This window comes from Vulpes lagopus, chromosome 8 (assembly GCF_018345385.1).
Source record: "Vulpes lagopus strain Blue_001 chromosome 8, ASM1834538v1, whole genome shotgun sequence".
Classification (NCBI taxonomy): domain Eukaryota; kingdom Metazoa; phylum Chordata; class Mammalia; order Carnivora; family Canidae; genus Vulpes; species Vulpes lagopus.
The window spans coordinates 46,628,348-46,644,753 of NC_054831.1; the positions used below are offsets into that span (position 1 = coordinate 46,628,348).

The 16,406-nt window shown below is 38.3% G+C and overlaps 1 protein-coding gene across 5 annotated transcripts in view; it reads right to left on the bottom strand.

The window, feature by feature from the left end:
• The window catches only part of DCLK1 (doublecortin like kinase 1), a 341,749-nt gene that overhangs the window by 157,527 nt on the left and 167,816 nt on the right, over positions 1 to 16,406 (bottom strand). For all 5 annotated transcript variants that reach the window (XM_041768042.1, XM_041768040.1, XM_041768041.1 and 2 more), the window contains exon 4: positions 6,998 to 7,097. In XM_041768042.1, coding sequence (XP_041623976.1) covers positions 6,998 to 7,097 — 100 coding nt within the window. The remainder of the gene's footprint in view (positions 1 to 6,997; positions 7,098 to 16,406) is intronic.

Here is a 16,406-nt window from a genome sequence, read left to right on the forward strand (position 1 = left end):
CTCATCTTCTGCAAGTGAAGGCAGTGGGTTTTATTACCCTGAAGGACAGAACCAGGACCTCTGTGTACAAGCTAGGGAGAGATTAATTTGAGGCCCCAGTAAGAAAGAACTTATTTAAAAAATCAGTGTTGGCACACAGTGGCCTTCAGACATAGTTGTAAACTGCAGAACAGAGGGTTCTAGCTGTGGATGGATGAACAGATGTGCGAGGGTCACCTGCACTAGACAAGGCAGTGGGCTGGTGGCCTCCAAGAGTCCTTGTGTGCGCACTCATTGTCAATGTTAAACGTGTAGGGTATTTCCACATTAATGATTCAGGTATCACTGTGACTGAATGCAATAAATAGAAGCCGTGAGGACCAGAAGAGAAAGTGTAAAGGGAAGACTGCATGTGTTATGCAATGACTTGCCTTCCTAAGTAGAAAATCATCTATTCGTTGCAAAGGAACTAGCTTGGGCTGGAGTTAGAGCTTGTCTCCAAAGCATAATACTCTATATGTCTCCATAGCTTGGCAGCTATGAAATTTGAAAATATCACTATGTTCTGGGGAACTTTGTATTTATGCATGAGTTGAAGTGTAGCTATGGTGGAGAAAGTCTCAGAACCCCTCTAGTTTTACCACTGCTAAGAGGTGAATGGGAACTTGCTGACAAGAGCAAAGTACATTACCAATGTACTCTTTGGAACTCAAAACAAACAAAACCCCTAAAACCCTCTAGTTCAAGCATCAGGCTGCATTCTGTAAATCAATGCAGTCAAGATTATACTAGATTTCTGCAGGACAATGAAATGTTGATAGCCATCAGGTTTTGTTTTGATTTTTTAAAAATAAGAACTATACGTTCCTAGAATTAACATTTATTGAAACAATAAAATATTCCAGCATGAAGTACTATGCATCTCAAAGAAATGTGCCCACAGATGCAATTTAAACTGGTCACATAATCCAATTAAAATTTAAATCTATAAAGAGAAGTCAGGATGTTGTGACCCCATTAGTCATTTCCCACAATATTTTTCCAAAGGAATAAAATACACTACAGCAATGAGTATCAAAGCAATATTTTGAGTCAAAGTTGAGTACCAGAGATTCTTTGACATCTTTAGACATAAAAGATATTAAAAGTGATATGATGTGTCACATTTCATATAAGTGTCAAGGCTGATAGTTGTTTGTGCCTAAACATACTACCTGGCACATGCTAAGTTAGCTTGGTCTATTGAATAAATGAATGGAAGCATGAAAGAATGAATGAATTTTGTTAGCAGTAGCTCAAAATCTACTCTGTGAGGAGGACTGGTCTCTTTCCAGACTCAGCATTTTCCTGGTATTCACAATGACCTTGTGGTTTCCCAACATCACCAGCCCCAGGACAGGATGGCAGGCCATCAAAATTGATGTGGACATTCATGCTGGGATCTCTGAACGTTATCTATTTGAAAAGTCTGACTGGTTCTAAATGTAGTTTGGTTTAATCTTCCAGAGATTCCCTCCAGAAAAGAATGGATATTTTCAAAGGTCCTTTCATTCCCTTTTACCTCCACCACAGGAATAAAAGTTGAGAGTAGGAAGAAAGCAATAGATAATAATTGCCTTTTGGTTCTAAAGAGCACCCAAACCAAATCTTGGTGACATCTGCCTCCAATTAAGGGCAAATGAATCTACGTGGCTGAGTCCAGCTGCAGTCCACTATGAGGGATATTTCAGCTGAGGTGTCATTCACTAACATCATTCACTAAGTAATAAGGAACACAGTTTTGAACGTGCTTTGACATTTATTATCTTATTTGAGGTCCATTACAAGTCAGGAAAAAAGGTGTTTCACAGAATAGGAAACAGGCTTGGAGATACAAAGACCACACAGCAAGTAGGCCAGGAGCTTGGACTACACCTGTCTTCTAACCCTACACCAGTCTGTTTCTACTATTCTAGGTTCTAACTCCATTTTCTTACCACCCAGAGTTGGAAAAAACACTCAGGGATCATTGCTTGGGGAATGGTGTCTAATGCAGCTTCTATCTTATCTCATTCAGGACATGGATCCCCGGAAAGCGGTCATGATGGAGTATTTCTAGAAAAGTTTACCAGGTGGATTCTGGGCACCCAACACCAGGGGGCCCATAAGAGAAGCCAAGGATGTTCCTACTAGAGTCATATACCCAAGAAGAACACCACACTCCAGACAGGTGTGTCTAGTACAGAGAGAAGCCGGACTGGCATTCCCCAGAAATAGGACATTATGCACACACATGCACGCACATGGACACACACACACACACACACACACACACACACGGTATTTAAAAGTCTTAGTGCAGTTTTAAACTTTCATAACTTTGAAAGTATGAATGCTCCCAACTTACAAAAATCATGTGAAAGGCCAATTATTTAAATGTTGTCTATTCTTCTATGCTATACTTATTAGAGTTCTACAGTCTTTTGTGAATTCCGAAGAACGTTTTTAATTTTAACTTTTTGTTTCAGTCAACATTGCCATGTTCAGTCAGAGGGGCTGAAAGGTTTTATAATATATGACATGCCTACAATCCATACAGCAAATGAGCCATATCTTACAAGAAACGTGCAACTAAAATCTTTGCGTGTTCTACTGTTAAAACTACATCACTCCAAACTAAGATTGTAGCACTGGCTTTCTTTTAAATTAAAAAAAAAAATACCTAAAGCACTACTTTTTGTTAATACCAATTCAATCTTATCTTCTTGGATTCAATTCATTCTGCTAAAATCTGCTAAAATCCTTATGGATCCTTGTTTTCCTACCAGATGATTTCATCCACACACCATCAATGTTCTCAAATGGACATTTCTAGCCACACTAAACTATACAGAACCCTATTGGCATGACTTTCAGCACATAGTCCCTTCCATCAGCATGACCTTATGGGCCAACTCTAATAGAGATTTCCTCCACACACTGCCATCAATCTATAAATCAATACCTCTTGGACAAGACAGTTCTAGCAATTAAAAACACAATGACCTATGTCCTTCAGACCATATATTTTTATCTTAGTCAAAAGGATTTCAAGAGAAGTTCTGTCAAATGCACCAACGCACTGCTCACATGATCTCACAGCATTCTTCTGACCTACCAGGTGAGTGACCCTACCTATGAAAGGTCAGACCAGGGGCCAGTCTTGTCACAGCTCTGTTGTCTATGTATTCTACTAATTAATATAAAGCTGTAATTGTACAAATTTAAAGACAGGTCAAAACAAACAAAAATGAGTTTACTTGTAACTCAAGTTCAAATAAAATCCAGACACCTTCAAACATCTTTTTGTGGGTTGAATTGTGTTCTCACAAAAGATATACTGAAGTCCTAAACCTAGCACCTGTGAAGAACCTTATTTGGAAATAGGGTCTTTGCAGATGTAACCATGTTAAAATGAAGTCATACTGGATTAGGATGGACCTTAATCCAAAACTGGTGTCCTTACAAGAAGAGGACAATTTGGACACACAGAGAAGGCCTCATGAGGTCGGAGGCAGAGACTTGAGTAATGCTGCAGTAAGCCAAAGGATTCCAAGGACTGCCAACAATCACCAGGAACTAGGATTATAGCTTAAGGATTCTTACCCAGAGCCTTTGGAGGGAGCATGGATTTTCCCGTACCTGGAATTTGGACTTTTGGCCTCCAGAACTATTAGAGAATCAATTTACGTTGTTGGAAGCCACCAACACTAATTTATGGTGCTTTGTTACAGCAGCCTTAGGAAACTAATACAGTATCTATGCAAAAATTTGTAAGTTTGAAGTAATGCCTATTAACATCAGAATCAAGAGTACTCAGGACTTGGTAAAAAGAGAGTGGGAGAGATATACCTAGATTCCTGAGCAGGTGGCAGGTCCAGCAGGGGTGAGATAAATGGGTGAAGAGACCAGCCAAGCAAGTTTGGGGGTGTTGGCTTGAGGCTGGGGGACAGACAGGAAGTGATACCCCAGGACAGGCTCATCACCAAGGAGCTAACTGTCCCCCTGCCCAGGTGTGAGGTGGACATTTCTCCACAAAATCCTGTCGCTTTTTAATGACAACAAAAATCACCAATTTGTCAGCTTATCATCAATACATAAGCAAAACTATGTTAAGCTTCCTGTCTCCAATTTGGCATTTCCCTTGCCTATGCTTCATCGTTCTAAATGAGACAGCAGCCCATGCAGGGGAAGGAGCTGTTGGCCTGTCTGTCTCTATATATAGTGCTGTATCCACCAATTTTCCAAGGTGCTAAGATTCCACTGATTGATGACGATATTGCTAAAATGGGTTACATTTTAAGATGGAAAAAGGAAGGCATTTTTTTTTTTGGTTTTTCTTCCCATGTGAAAATTTAGGGGAAGAAGGATGCTCCCTCACAGTTTCTAATATTGATCCGGCTCCAATGTAGCCCATGAAATATAAGTCTATAATGGCAGGATTCCTCATTGGAGAGACCTTATGAGGGGTCTCCAGGAGCTTTCCCAGCAATAATTAGGGGGATGTATTATTGCTAATCCTGAGCACACCATGAGCTGGGTTAATTTTGAAAGATAAAATAAAAGTGCTGCCTTGTGGCAAAAGGCCACTTCTTGATGCCATTAAATCAAGCCCAGCTCTGCTTGAGTATTAATTCTAAAGATGTCTGTACCCCCTGCTGATACTCCTTTTAGGAAGCTACTATGGAACAGGCCAAATGAAGCCTCAATGTGCAAATACCATTTAGCAAGTACAGATAAGCTGGGATAAATCATCTCAGAGCACTTAAAAAAAGATTCAAATTTTAATACATTAGCACTAGAACATGCTGTACAAGCAACAGGGAAATTGCAGTTGTCAATGTGTGAATTTAGTCTCAGAGTAAGTTCATCCAAGGAAGTAAAATCTCAATTTAGATTCTTTTTCTACCCCTTCCCCCAATCCGCGTGTTTCTCTTAGGATGGGGGAAGATACTGTTACTCAGCAAATGGATTTCACACCACAAAACGGTTAGGGTATATTCATCAGAGGTAAGAATGTGAAGTTCTCACTTTCTTACTGAAATAGTTTGAAGTGGTCTTTCAAAGTGCCAAACCATAAATGACGGGCGTGGTGTTTTGATGTATCATTATGCATGTATGTAGATAGATATCTATCTACCTATCTGCCAGCATTCTTTTTAATAAGAAAGGTTTCGAAAGATAAATCACGATGGATTTTCTGGTATTTTTCTGTTGTACTTTCCAGAAAGCTTGTCTGCCCACTGTCACAGGGGAATGGGATGGGAATGGTCTGGTGTCAGAGCACAGTGTAAGAGAGGGAAAGCCCAGGACAGAGGCCTCACCAGGAGGGGTTAGGTTGGAGAGAGACCCCAAGTCCAACTGGAGGCTGGATAGAGACCTTGACAGCTCCCAGGTCAACAACGCTGATTTGAAACTGAAGTGTATTCCAGTTGGAATTTGACAGGTTGTTTTCTATCAAAGCAACAAACGAAACATTCATTTCAGAACGCATCTGTTCTTTCAGACTATTCTACCAGAAGCAGCTATTTTCTTTAAATTGAAAGTCAAGGCAGTTTATTTTTCTCAAAACTGTGCTGTCAGTTCCCCCGCCTGACTCCTAACATTCTCTTGTTCTATGTTACAGCAAAGCTTTCTCACCTTGTAGAAGGAAGGGGTGGGTGGGGGACAATCCTCCCTGAGGGCACCCTGTGCATGGTATATTTATATAAATCTTTGCCCCCAAAGGGCACATCAACCAGAGATAAAGATGGAATGTATTATTTAGAGAGAACTTATTTAGAGAGAAGGAGATACTTTCCAGTTAGTTTCTTTGAACCAAAATAATTTAAATCTCTTCAAATGACACTTCTGTCATATTATCTATCTATCTGTCTATCTGTCTAACATATCATATCATATATGTACTTTCATTGGGAATTTGAAGTTCTTACAACTCAGGGGCAAATCTCTAATTCTTATCCCTCCCTATATATTCTAAGTCGTTTTTAAATGATGAAATAATTATACTACATTTAAATGCACAGAGATGATATGCATATATGTGTATTAATATAGACACTGTATGTGAATGTGCATCAGCAGTGGGAGAGCATGACCCCTACCTCTCATCCCTTATCCTATCTTGTCAGTGCTTAAGTATTCCCCATCCACTTCGTCAAAAGCTCACCAATTTGTTTCTGCATGCATTTAAGCAGAAAATTCATTACCACTTCAAAAAGCATTTCCAACTATCTGGTGTCTGAATTGTCCATAAATATGTAATATTTCCCTAATTAAATTAGATGTAATATGATTAAAGAGAGGTCTCTTTTGTCAGTGCAATAATCTTTACTGTGATGCTGTTAAGGTTCTGAAATGACTTACAGCACCAGAAAAAAATCATTCTTGAAGTCACAACCTTTTGCATTAACTTCCTGAGACACATCTTTCCCTCTTAATGGACTGTCTCTTCTTTATCTATTAGAAACAATCACATTTCAATTTGAATCGAAGGACACCACCTTCCTCTTTTTTGGTCCCTTACAGATGCTAATATAGACATACAAATTCTGTAGTAGTTCAAGGAAAAAGGATGCGAGGCCACCGTCCTAGTTAGGAACCAGAGGAAGCTAGTGAAAGCTCTATCTAGAAACACACTCAATAACTTTATGATTACAAATCTCTCAACTACCTATGTTGACAAAAATAGATAATTAAAAATGTGCATCTTGGAAATCTGCATTTTGGTTTTCTATAAAGCATCGATTTAGTTATTAAATGATTATAAATTAGCCATTGGTGTTTTTCTCTTCTGAATGATTTAACCTTTCCAATTATCATTTCATCTGTTTTCTATATAAAAAAAAATCAAAGAAATTCGAGATATGGAAAAGACATGCTGGGTGAGGATCTGAAACTGATTTGGTAGCTTTGGGGTTGACATAATCTTGGCCTGGTTCAGCTCATTTTGGAAAGCTGCCTCAAATTTCCCCTGGTTTTGAACTTTTTTTTTCCTTACCACTTTCATCTAGCAAGAAATCATCCTGGTAACGGAACTTCTCCGGTCCACATGCAATAAAAATGTCATCGTCACCAAAAAAGTCCTGAAGGCACATCACCTACAAGAGAAAAGCATGGCACTCAGCAAGGGGTCAGCAGAACAGCAATTACAACATTGCATCCCTGCAAGTAGACATCTGCATAAAGCCACTTCCCACGTCTAATGGAATCAACAGGACAGCTTTCTCTAGAGGAATTTCAAAAGAAGGTTTCCAGCATCTGTTACTAGTAAGAAACATGTTACATTTCAGTTGTGCAGGAAGACGGGATAAGGAAAGTAGAACCGGTAACTGTCACATTTATTACTTGACATGTCAATAGGCTATGAGGTAAGAACCCTTTATTTTTCACAATACAGTGGATGCAGCAACATGTGGGAAAGGAACACCCCTTTATTCATTTGAATGTAATATTCCTCGAGCAATAAAAGCCAGCATAAGATTTTAACAACAAATATAGTATACACGCGGTGATCACTGTTTGGGGAAACTATTGAAAAAAATTATCTGTATCATAATATGCATTTAAGGATCTCCTTTAGACCCATTCTACCTCTAGTTGAAACAAAAGTGAAAGTTCTCATAAAAGGAATGATCTTATTTCTAAGATTCAGATACAGAGACTGGGCAACAGTATGCTCACCACTCAAGTCATGCCAAACTTTAAAACTCCTGTGCTGTCCAGTTTCTCGTAGTTATGCAAAAGAAAAGTTTTAAAATAACCTTTTGATATTTATTCAACTTATTATCCAATAAGAACTTTAAGAGAGCTAAATGTTGTCTTTCAAGTACCTGTGGTCAAAAGGAATAATTTCAAGTATACTACTTACTGTCTTTGGATGTGTGATGCAATATTTTGTTTACAATATGTATGATGCCAACAGAAAGCACAGGGAACACTGCTGATTTCTATCCATTTTCAATTTCTTTTGCTTAGAGCACATTATGAAGCGGACAATTGAAGGTACCCATTCAGAGCTGCTAAAATAGACTTTTTAATAGCATTTTCCTTTGAATATCTGAGACCCACAGACAAACCCCCCTGGAGAGCTAGATCCTTTTGGCCTGGATTTACTATGAGCTCCTACCTTTATTTTCTTTTGCAGTCATCTGCAGGGCATCTCAGATTCTACTCTCTGTCAAAGCTTGGTAGCACTGCCCTGACACATTGACAGCACTGTAAAGCTTACAGTAGTAACTTGGGAGAACAGAGCATTACTTAGAGACCCCAAAGACAATGATGTGTAGCCGTCAGATAGTTTTCCCAAATAAGCTCTCATTTCCAAATAATTGCTTGGCTGAAATTTTAAGAATGACATTTCCATAATAGTTTGATGATAAACATTAATTATAAGTGAGGTACATCCATGACATATTTTTGAAAAGCTTAAAAATATAGGTGACTTAAGAAGGACATTGTAATTATCACGGAAAACAGACTAAAGATCTTCATGAGTGGTATCAGAAGCTCTAGTCTTCTACTTGGATTAAAAACAGGCCCTTTGAATCCAGAACCCACTCCACTTCACTCCTCCTTTTCTGTCTGATCCCAACTGTGACCCTGTTCATCTTTATCTTCACAACAAGCACCCCACCCAGCCTTTGTGATCAGCAATTGATGTCAACCCCATATAGGTCATTTTCATTATACACACCGAAGTCTTTATTGAGCCTACTATATGCCAGTTAGCATAGAGCATATATACACAAAAGTGAATAAAACATCGTCTCTCCCTCAGGCAAAAATGTGAATAATTAACCTCAAAAGGCAATTATTTCCTAAAATGTGAATGGTTAAAACATTTTGTGCAGGGGGGTGTGGGTGAGAGGAGGAAGGGGAGGCTTATGGCCAAATAGATTTGGTAAATACTGAGCTCATTCAATATAAACAAGTTTCTTTATTTCTGGTCCTTGCAAAAACCCTTAATGGGCTAATGTACACCACTACGCCAAAGAGGAGATAGAAAATATGTTATTTCCCAAACTTATTTGATTCTGGAACTCTCCTCTTCACATAGTATCCTATGGACTAATGTGTGACAGGGTTCCCTTTGGTTCTGTACTGACGGCCAGGGGTGAAAAAAACTCAGGGAAACAACACACAATGGAAAGTAATGTTACCCACTCTCCTGGGCAGCCAGATTTCTCTAGCTGATAAACATTTATGATGGGCCTACTGTGTGCTAAGCTGTGTGGCAAACATTATGATGACAAATCTCTACTACATAAAAAATGTTCTTTTCCAAAGGAAATGGTCCTTTCATTCCACATATTCCCATCATTTGTATTCTAAAGCATCAGATTGTAAACCAGATCACATTCATCTGTGTGTGAATGTTTTACGCTCTTGCTAAACAGGCAGATAACTATCATCAAAACTACAGCATGGGATAAGGGGGTTGCCAGCTAACTAACCTCCTTCCATCATATGCCCATGACCATCCTTTAAGCCTGAGACTCAAAGAACAGAAGAGCCAATGATCCAGCTTGGACAGTTTAGGTTTAATTCTGTTGGCAAGTGGGAAATGAAACATGATGAACTTTTGATGTTGTTTCCAACTCCAGGATTCCAAGAACATAAAAGGAATGCAGCGATTGTTAAAGAAAAACTGTCATCGCCTAGCACAAAAAGACAGGGAAAAGTCATTTTGGTGCCAAGCAACATGTATTCATTTACCTCTCAGTCTTCAGTGACTAAAACCAAAGAATTTGTTGAACTATTAGAAACTGTAATGTCTTCTGTGCTCTTTGCTCTGGCATCATTTAGCCATTTCCCTGCTCACAACCTCCCACCACAGAAGGTGTATGGTCAGTAGATCAAATTCAAATTTATAAAATTGCTCCTTGTTAGAAGCCTTGGTAAAAGATTTGGTAGAAAAGGAGGCTTAAACACAAGGTTATGATAAAGATGGATTTAGGATAATCTGCGCACTTCAATTATCCATGCTTTCACTCTCTATCATTGATCTAGAGGTGGCTGTAATGTATTCCATCTAAAAAAGAAAGAGTAATGGAAGATGTATAACCCTCTCCTGTAGGCCAATACATTGTGAGAATTTTCCTTTAGGCATTACTGGACATTCTAATCAAAAGATTACCAATGTTTTGCACAAAGATCTGATTTTATATATCTATACAGTGTTACTCCTTTTAAAATTTGAGGTTCTCAAAATTCAGTGTGATAACAAGTTTAAATTTTTTTTTAAATTTTTTATTTATTTATGATAGTCACAGAGAGAGAGAGAGAGGCAGAGACACAGGCGGAGGGAGAAGCAGGCTCCATGCACCGGGAGCCTGATGTGGGATTCGATCCCGGGTCTCCAGGATCGCGCCCTGGGCCAAAGGCAGGCGCCAAACCGCTGCGCCACCCAGGGATCCCCTGATAACAAGTTTAAAAAAACAAATTCCATGTATGGATTAACATCTTTCAGACCTGGGCCTTTTCCTGTCCTCCTTCCTCCTACCACATCACTCCTGAGTTTATCCTCCTACCTGTGCACCTTGGCATTTCCCTCAGGTGCATTTCTCACTCTTACCTCCTTTATCCCCAATCCATCCTGTTTAATTCAGCTAATCTATTCTTTCTTTTAAACTTTCAAAAACTCTCTCTATGACTCAGAAAAACATCAATGGTTTACCATCATCAAATTAAAGTTTATCTTCTGAGTCTGGCATTCCATCTGGTTCCAACCTACTTTTCAAGTCTACAGTAGTCATGCCATGTACCTGATACTTAATAAGCATTTCTTGGATGGTTGGATGGATGAATGGATGACTGGATGTTTGGATGGATGAAGGGATGGGTGATCAGATGTTTGGATGGATGGATGGATGAATGGATGATCAGATGTTTGGATGTTTGGATGGATGGATGGATGGATGGATGGATGAATAGATATAAGGACAAATACAAGGACTATGCTCTAACCCAAAACACATTCTAATTTATCTACTTTACATATTCTTCTCAGAAAAGGACTTCTTTCCTACTTGCATGGGTTTTTGTATGACTTTTTTTTTTCATTTGATACCCCCTCTTACCTAACTCTGCCTGTTCAAATCTCTCCAATGACTTAAGGCTCAGTTGAAGATTCAAGCCTTACCTTCTCTATCCACTTCAATCCCAAGTGATTTACCCCTTCCGTGAACCCCTAGTCATCATTCAATAAATGTTTACTAAATACATATTATTTACTACCCACTGTACTAGCCCTTGAGATTACAACTACCCTAATCCTTCATCTCTTCTTTTCCAGCACATAGTGTATAGACTTACACTCCAAAGAATTCCTAACACATTGTGTATCAGTAATTCAGCAAAAAGTAAACTGCATTACCTACAAGTGGCTTATGTCATGAGGCTGGAGTCGGGTGGCTGAGTTGCAGTCTTTGCACTGTAACCACCTCTGACTTAGGCAAGTCAGGAAATCCCACGTAGCTATCTTAAAACACATCCTATTTCTAGAGATCCTACATTTAGTCAGGGTAGACATAGTGCCTCCTGTAGGGAAGTATTCCTCAGTACCACAGAGATATCTGCTCTAGCACAATTTCTGAAGAGCCCACCCTGTCATCAAAGCCCAGGTTCTGAATTAACCCAACTCTGCCACTTAGATGTTCATTTCTTTGTGCCTCATATCAAACACGTTTATTGTATACTGGTTGCTTCAAAGATTAGATGAGTTAAGACTGAATCAAAAGAGAATAAGTCCTCAATACATTTTATTTTTATTAGCTCAAATGCATTTTTACTTCCAAGTAAGTATAAGTGAAATGTATACCTAATATAAATGAATAAAAAAATAAAACAAAGTAGGTAGCTCCTGGGCACTATAGCAACAGTCTTCCTTTCTAAGTGAATTTGGATAAAATACAGCATATGGGTGCCCCTTCTCACCTGGAGAATAGGGATTCTACTAGTATAATTGTTTTTGTGAAAAGCATACTTGGAGTTATGCTCAGGAATACGGTGCAAAGCTGGTAGAAGTTGCTAGCATGATGCTGGATATGGTGCATGCTTCTGATTTCCATCAAGCTTCCACTGAAATGATGCTGTGAATGTCATTAATGAGTATGATCATTATAGAACACAGGTCTGGTTCTATGAACCACTGTCTGAACTCAGGACCCCTTGGGATCTGTCACGACTTTTAATTTTGTGGGACCCAGAGATTTGTATTCCTCTGAGAAAACTGTCCTCTGTCAAAATGTCCTTACACTAGAAAAGAAACTCTATGTATATCATATGCAATTCATAAAGGAGGTAATCAGTTTATGGCATACAATGCTTAATATACCATCAATTAATTTTCATTTCTTACCTGGTGCTTTGGTTATTATATGAAACTCTAACCCCAAATAATGACATTGCATTTATTGCATCAGACTTTATCTCTGACGGTGCTTAGCATAATGCCACACTCACTGTACCTTAAAAAATATAGGTGCCTATAATTGCCAGATGTGCTGGAAAAAGCCCTTGAATGAGAATCAGGACACTTGGGTTCTGAACCTAGATTTGACATAAACGTTGTATAAACTTGGAACAAGTTCCTTAAATTCTCTCGGTTATCAGCTTCTACATTGGTGCTACAATGTTTTACCATAGTAATTTATATGATAAAGATATAAAGAAAAGATGAAAATTTTTCTTGGTATGATAGCAACCAGAGTTCTCTTGGAGCCTGGGTGGCTTAGTGGCTTAAGTGTCTTCACTTTGGCTCAGGTCATGACCTCAGGGTCCTGGGATAGAGCCCCACCTCCAGCCCCACCTTGGTCTCTGTACTCAGTGGGGAGTCTACTTTTCTCTCTCTCTCTCTCCCCAATTTCTCTTTCTCTCTCTTTCTGCCTCTCCCCCACTCCTGCTCTCTCTTTCTCTCTCAAAAAAATAAAATATTTTTACATGTAATCCTCAATATATATTATTGCATTGAACCCTCTCTGCTATAAAAGAAACAGACTCTATTTACAGTAGTTAGGTGGTATTTGTATCCATTGTACAGATTAAAAAAACAACTTAGCCAGATTCAACATGTGTAGAAATTCGAAACCATTCAAAAGCAGGCTCTTAATTACCAAGCTACAGGAAAACAAATCTATCCAAAGTATAGAAAAATGTGCCCTTACATTTGTGTATTATAAATTTCAGTTAATAAACTCATTTTAATAATAGTTATCACATATATTATACATTAATTGTTTATAGCAAAAAGTGTCTAGAAAATTTTTTTACAAGGAAATTTGAATTATTTCTTTGATCCTAGGAAAACATATTCAGTTTTGACTCTTTTTACGTGAAATCTGGATTTATATCTTTTCCATTAACTTGTCACCATACACACTGGTCCCGGGAGACTGAGCTGCTTCCAGGGAGTAAAAAAACCACTATATACAAATATGGACTTCCTCTCCTCTGAGCTTCCGGCTTGAGTTGCGCTGTACCGACAGACATTCAAACAAAGGCAATAAAAGCATCTGCTATTTACACATTTCCAAGAGCAGGACTGTGGAATCCATTCCGCCTCACTGGAATGAGATCTCCATGGTGACACTGACATCACGGAGCAGTCCTTATCTTTTCTTTTACAGGAGCGCCCTCTACCAACAATGGGATATCTCTGCAGCCATGGCCTCATTTTTTTTAAAAGCCACGCGAGTCATTGTGTCCCTATAAGGTGCCTCTCCTTGCATGAAACACTAAAATATTTTACTATCACCTACCTAATGTATTTTAAGTGAAATTACGATCACAAAAGTAAAAGCCATGAAACTCAGTCCATTTATTGGAATCACTGAGTATGCCATATCTTTTGTTTTAATTTTTTCATTTTAAAATACTTATTTATAATTTCTCATTCTTCTTGATACCAGTTAAAGGGGACATACTGAAAGGTTCAGGTCTTTTTTTTTAAGATTTTGTTTATTTATTCATGAGAAACACACAGCGAGAGGCAGAGACATAGGCAGAGGGAGAAGCAGGCTCCCTGCGGGGAATCTGATGCAGACTTGATCCTAGCACCTTGGGATCATGCCCTGAGCCAAAGGCAGATGCTCAACCACTGAGCCACCCAGGCACCTCTGAAAGGTTCAGTTTTAAGGAGATGCTCTTTACCAAAAAGAAATGCTTATACCCGTGTTTAAAAAAATCCAATCACCTGTGCATCTAAAGCATCAGAATCAATAATCTCCTTCTTTCTGCACAATTCATAATGTGACCATTATAATTAGTTTTCAGCTAAAACTTGGCACATGTGGGCCTCCTCATCCCGCCAAAACCTAATTTTGATAAGGTTTCTTTTCCAATTTCATTCCATACTTGGCTTTTTCTCCACTCTTAGCAGTGAGCGTTGTTATGCACTTGATATTATAACTCAACCACTGTGAATTTTTCTGTTCTATAATAATGTAACTCTATACATTTCTGATTCAATAATATGCCTATAATTTGTCTTATTGCCAAATATCAGGAATGTGTTCTATCATATTATTGTCAGTAAAAACACATCCTCCATTGTTTCTTTACTTTATCACTTTTTCATTTCTTTGATAATAAACTTATGTAAATAAATTTCTGATGAAGAAAAATCCCTTAAACTCTGGTTCTTGCCCAGAGAAAGATAAAGCCATTAATAAAAGAAGTAAATTACTCAAATAATAATAACACAGAGAGGAAAATAAAGATCCTCAAACTACTTTTCACTAGTTTGAAGCTCTAAGACACTTTTTTTTTTTTTTGCTGAGTCAATAAAAAAAACAACAATTATGAAATTGATAGTATATTCATTCCTTGGTGGTGTTCTCAGCTGCTAGTCTACATGAACAGCAGCTAGGGCAGTGTATTGTGGAATATACTCTAACAGAACATATTCTTAAAGAAAAGGAGTCACTAAAACACTAGCTAATGTGAGGCATGTGTTGGGGATCTTGGCATGCAAGTAAAGCGAAAGCATGTGCATTACAAAAGTTGGGCTTCAAACCCAGAAAAATAAACCGAACCCACAAAACCCGTGTCAGGCCCACACCCTCCAGATATAGTTCTCTGGGTCGGGAGCTGAAAACGTATTTAGAGCAACCAGTTGCTCTCTTGCCATTTGGTTAACTCTTACTCAACTTGCATGTGACCAGTGAATCACAGTGCTGTGAATTTCCCTTCTGAGATTTTTCGAACGACCCTAAGGCCAGTGCCAAGATCCACAATGTGCCATGCCCAAAAACACTTGACTCACATCATTATACTGATTCCTCACAAGGACCCTTTAGTGAATCCTGATTTTTAAAAAGTTTAATAAGAAAAATCACAATCCAAAGAATTGTTATCTGTGTGAGGGCTAAAACCATAAAGACAATCCTTCTGTCTTTTATATTCTTGCATACTGGCTTGTTGCTTAAGGTTGCAGGCAAAAAATGATATTCCTAAAGCTATGGAAGTATGTGCCTGCCAGGAACATTAGTAAATGTTCCTTGATATTGAAGTATGGAATTGGTTGCTTTAAATATTTCTACTTCTATTTCTAATCTACTTGCCTAGATAAATGGCTTAACATCAAAAGAGATTTTTAATTTGATTCAAACTAGTCTCCTCAAGTAAATGATGTTTTACTTTTTCTTTTTTCTTAAAAAAAAGATTTTATTTATTTATTCGCGAGAGACCCAGAGAGAAGGCAGAGACGTAGGCAGAGGGAGAAGCAGGCTCCTCACAGGGAGCCTGATGTGGAACTTGATCCCAGGACTCTGGGATCACGCCTTGAGCCAAAGGCAGATGCTCAACCATTGAGCCACCCACGTGCCCCAAATGATGTTTTCTAATGATAATACTGTAAAGCTAAAATCACCAAAATGATTGTTACTATTATCACCATCACTACCATGAGCATCAGCATTGTCTCCTAACCATCAGCACCACTGCCATCATCAACATCACCACTTTCATGGTCGGCACTCTCATACAATTTTGGAAGATTTTTCCCCCCTTAAATAAGCTGAGGACAGAGCCTTTTGTCTTGTGTGGGTTCAGTATTGGTCAGTGTTCTACTCATAAGATGGTTAACCATTTCTAATTGAGAATAATGATTCCAGTAGTATTTAGTACAAATGCAACCTAAAATTTCATTCTAAAACTATTCAGTGAAAAATTGCTTTTTTTTTTTTACCCAAACTCAAATGTAGCTAATAAAAACATTTATATAGAATTAAAAATATTACTGGAGTAAAGTACTCCTTCCAAAAATGTCCTTCAGAGTAAGTCAGCTTTTAAAATTGCCAATAAAAACATTCTCTGGAATAGTTTGAATAAGATACCATTTTTGCATAGTTGTATTAAGATTCAAGCACAGCTAAGAAAAGGCTGAGAGACAGAGATTGGCAGTGGTA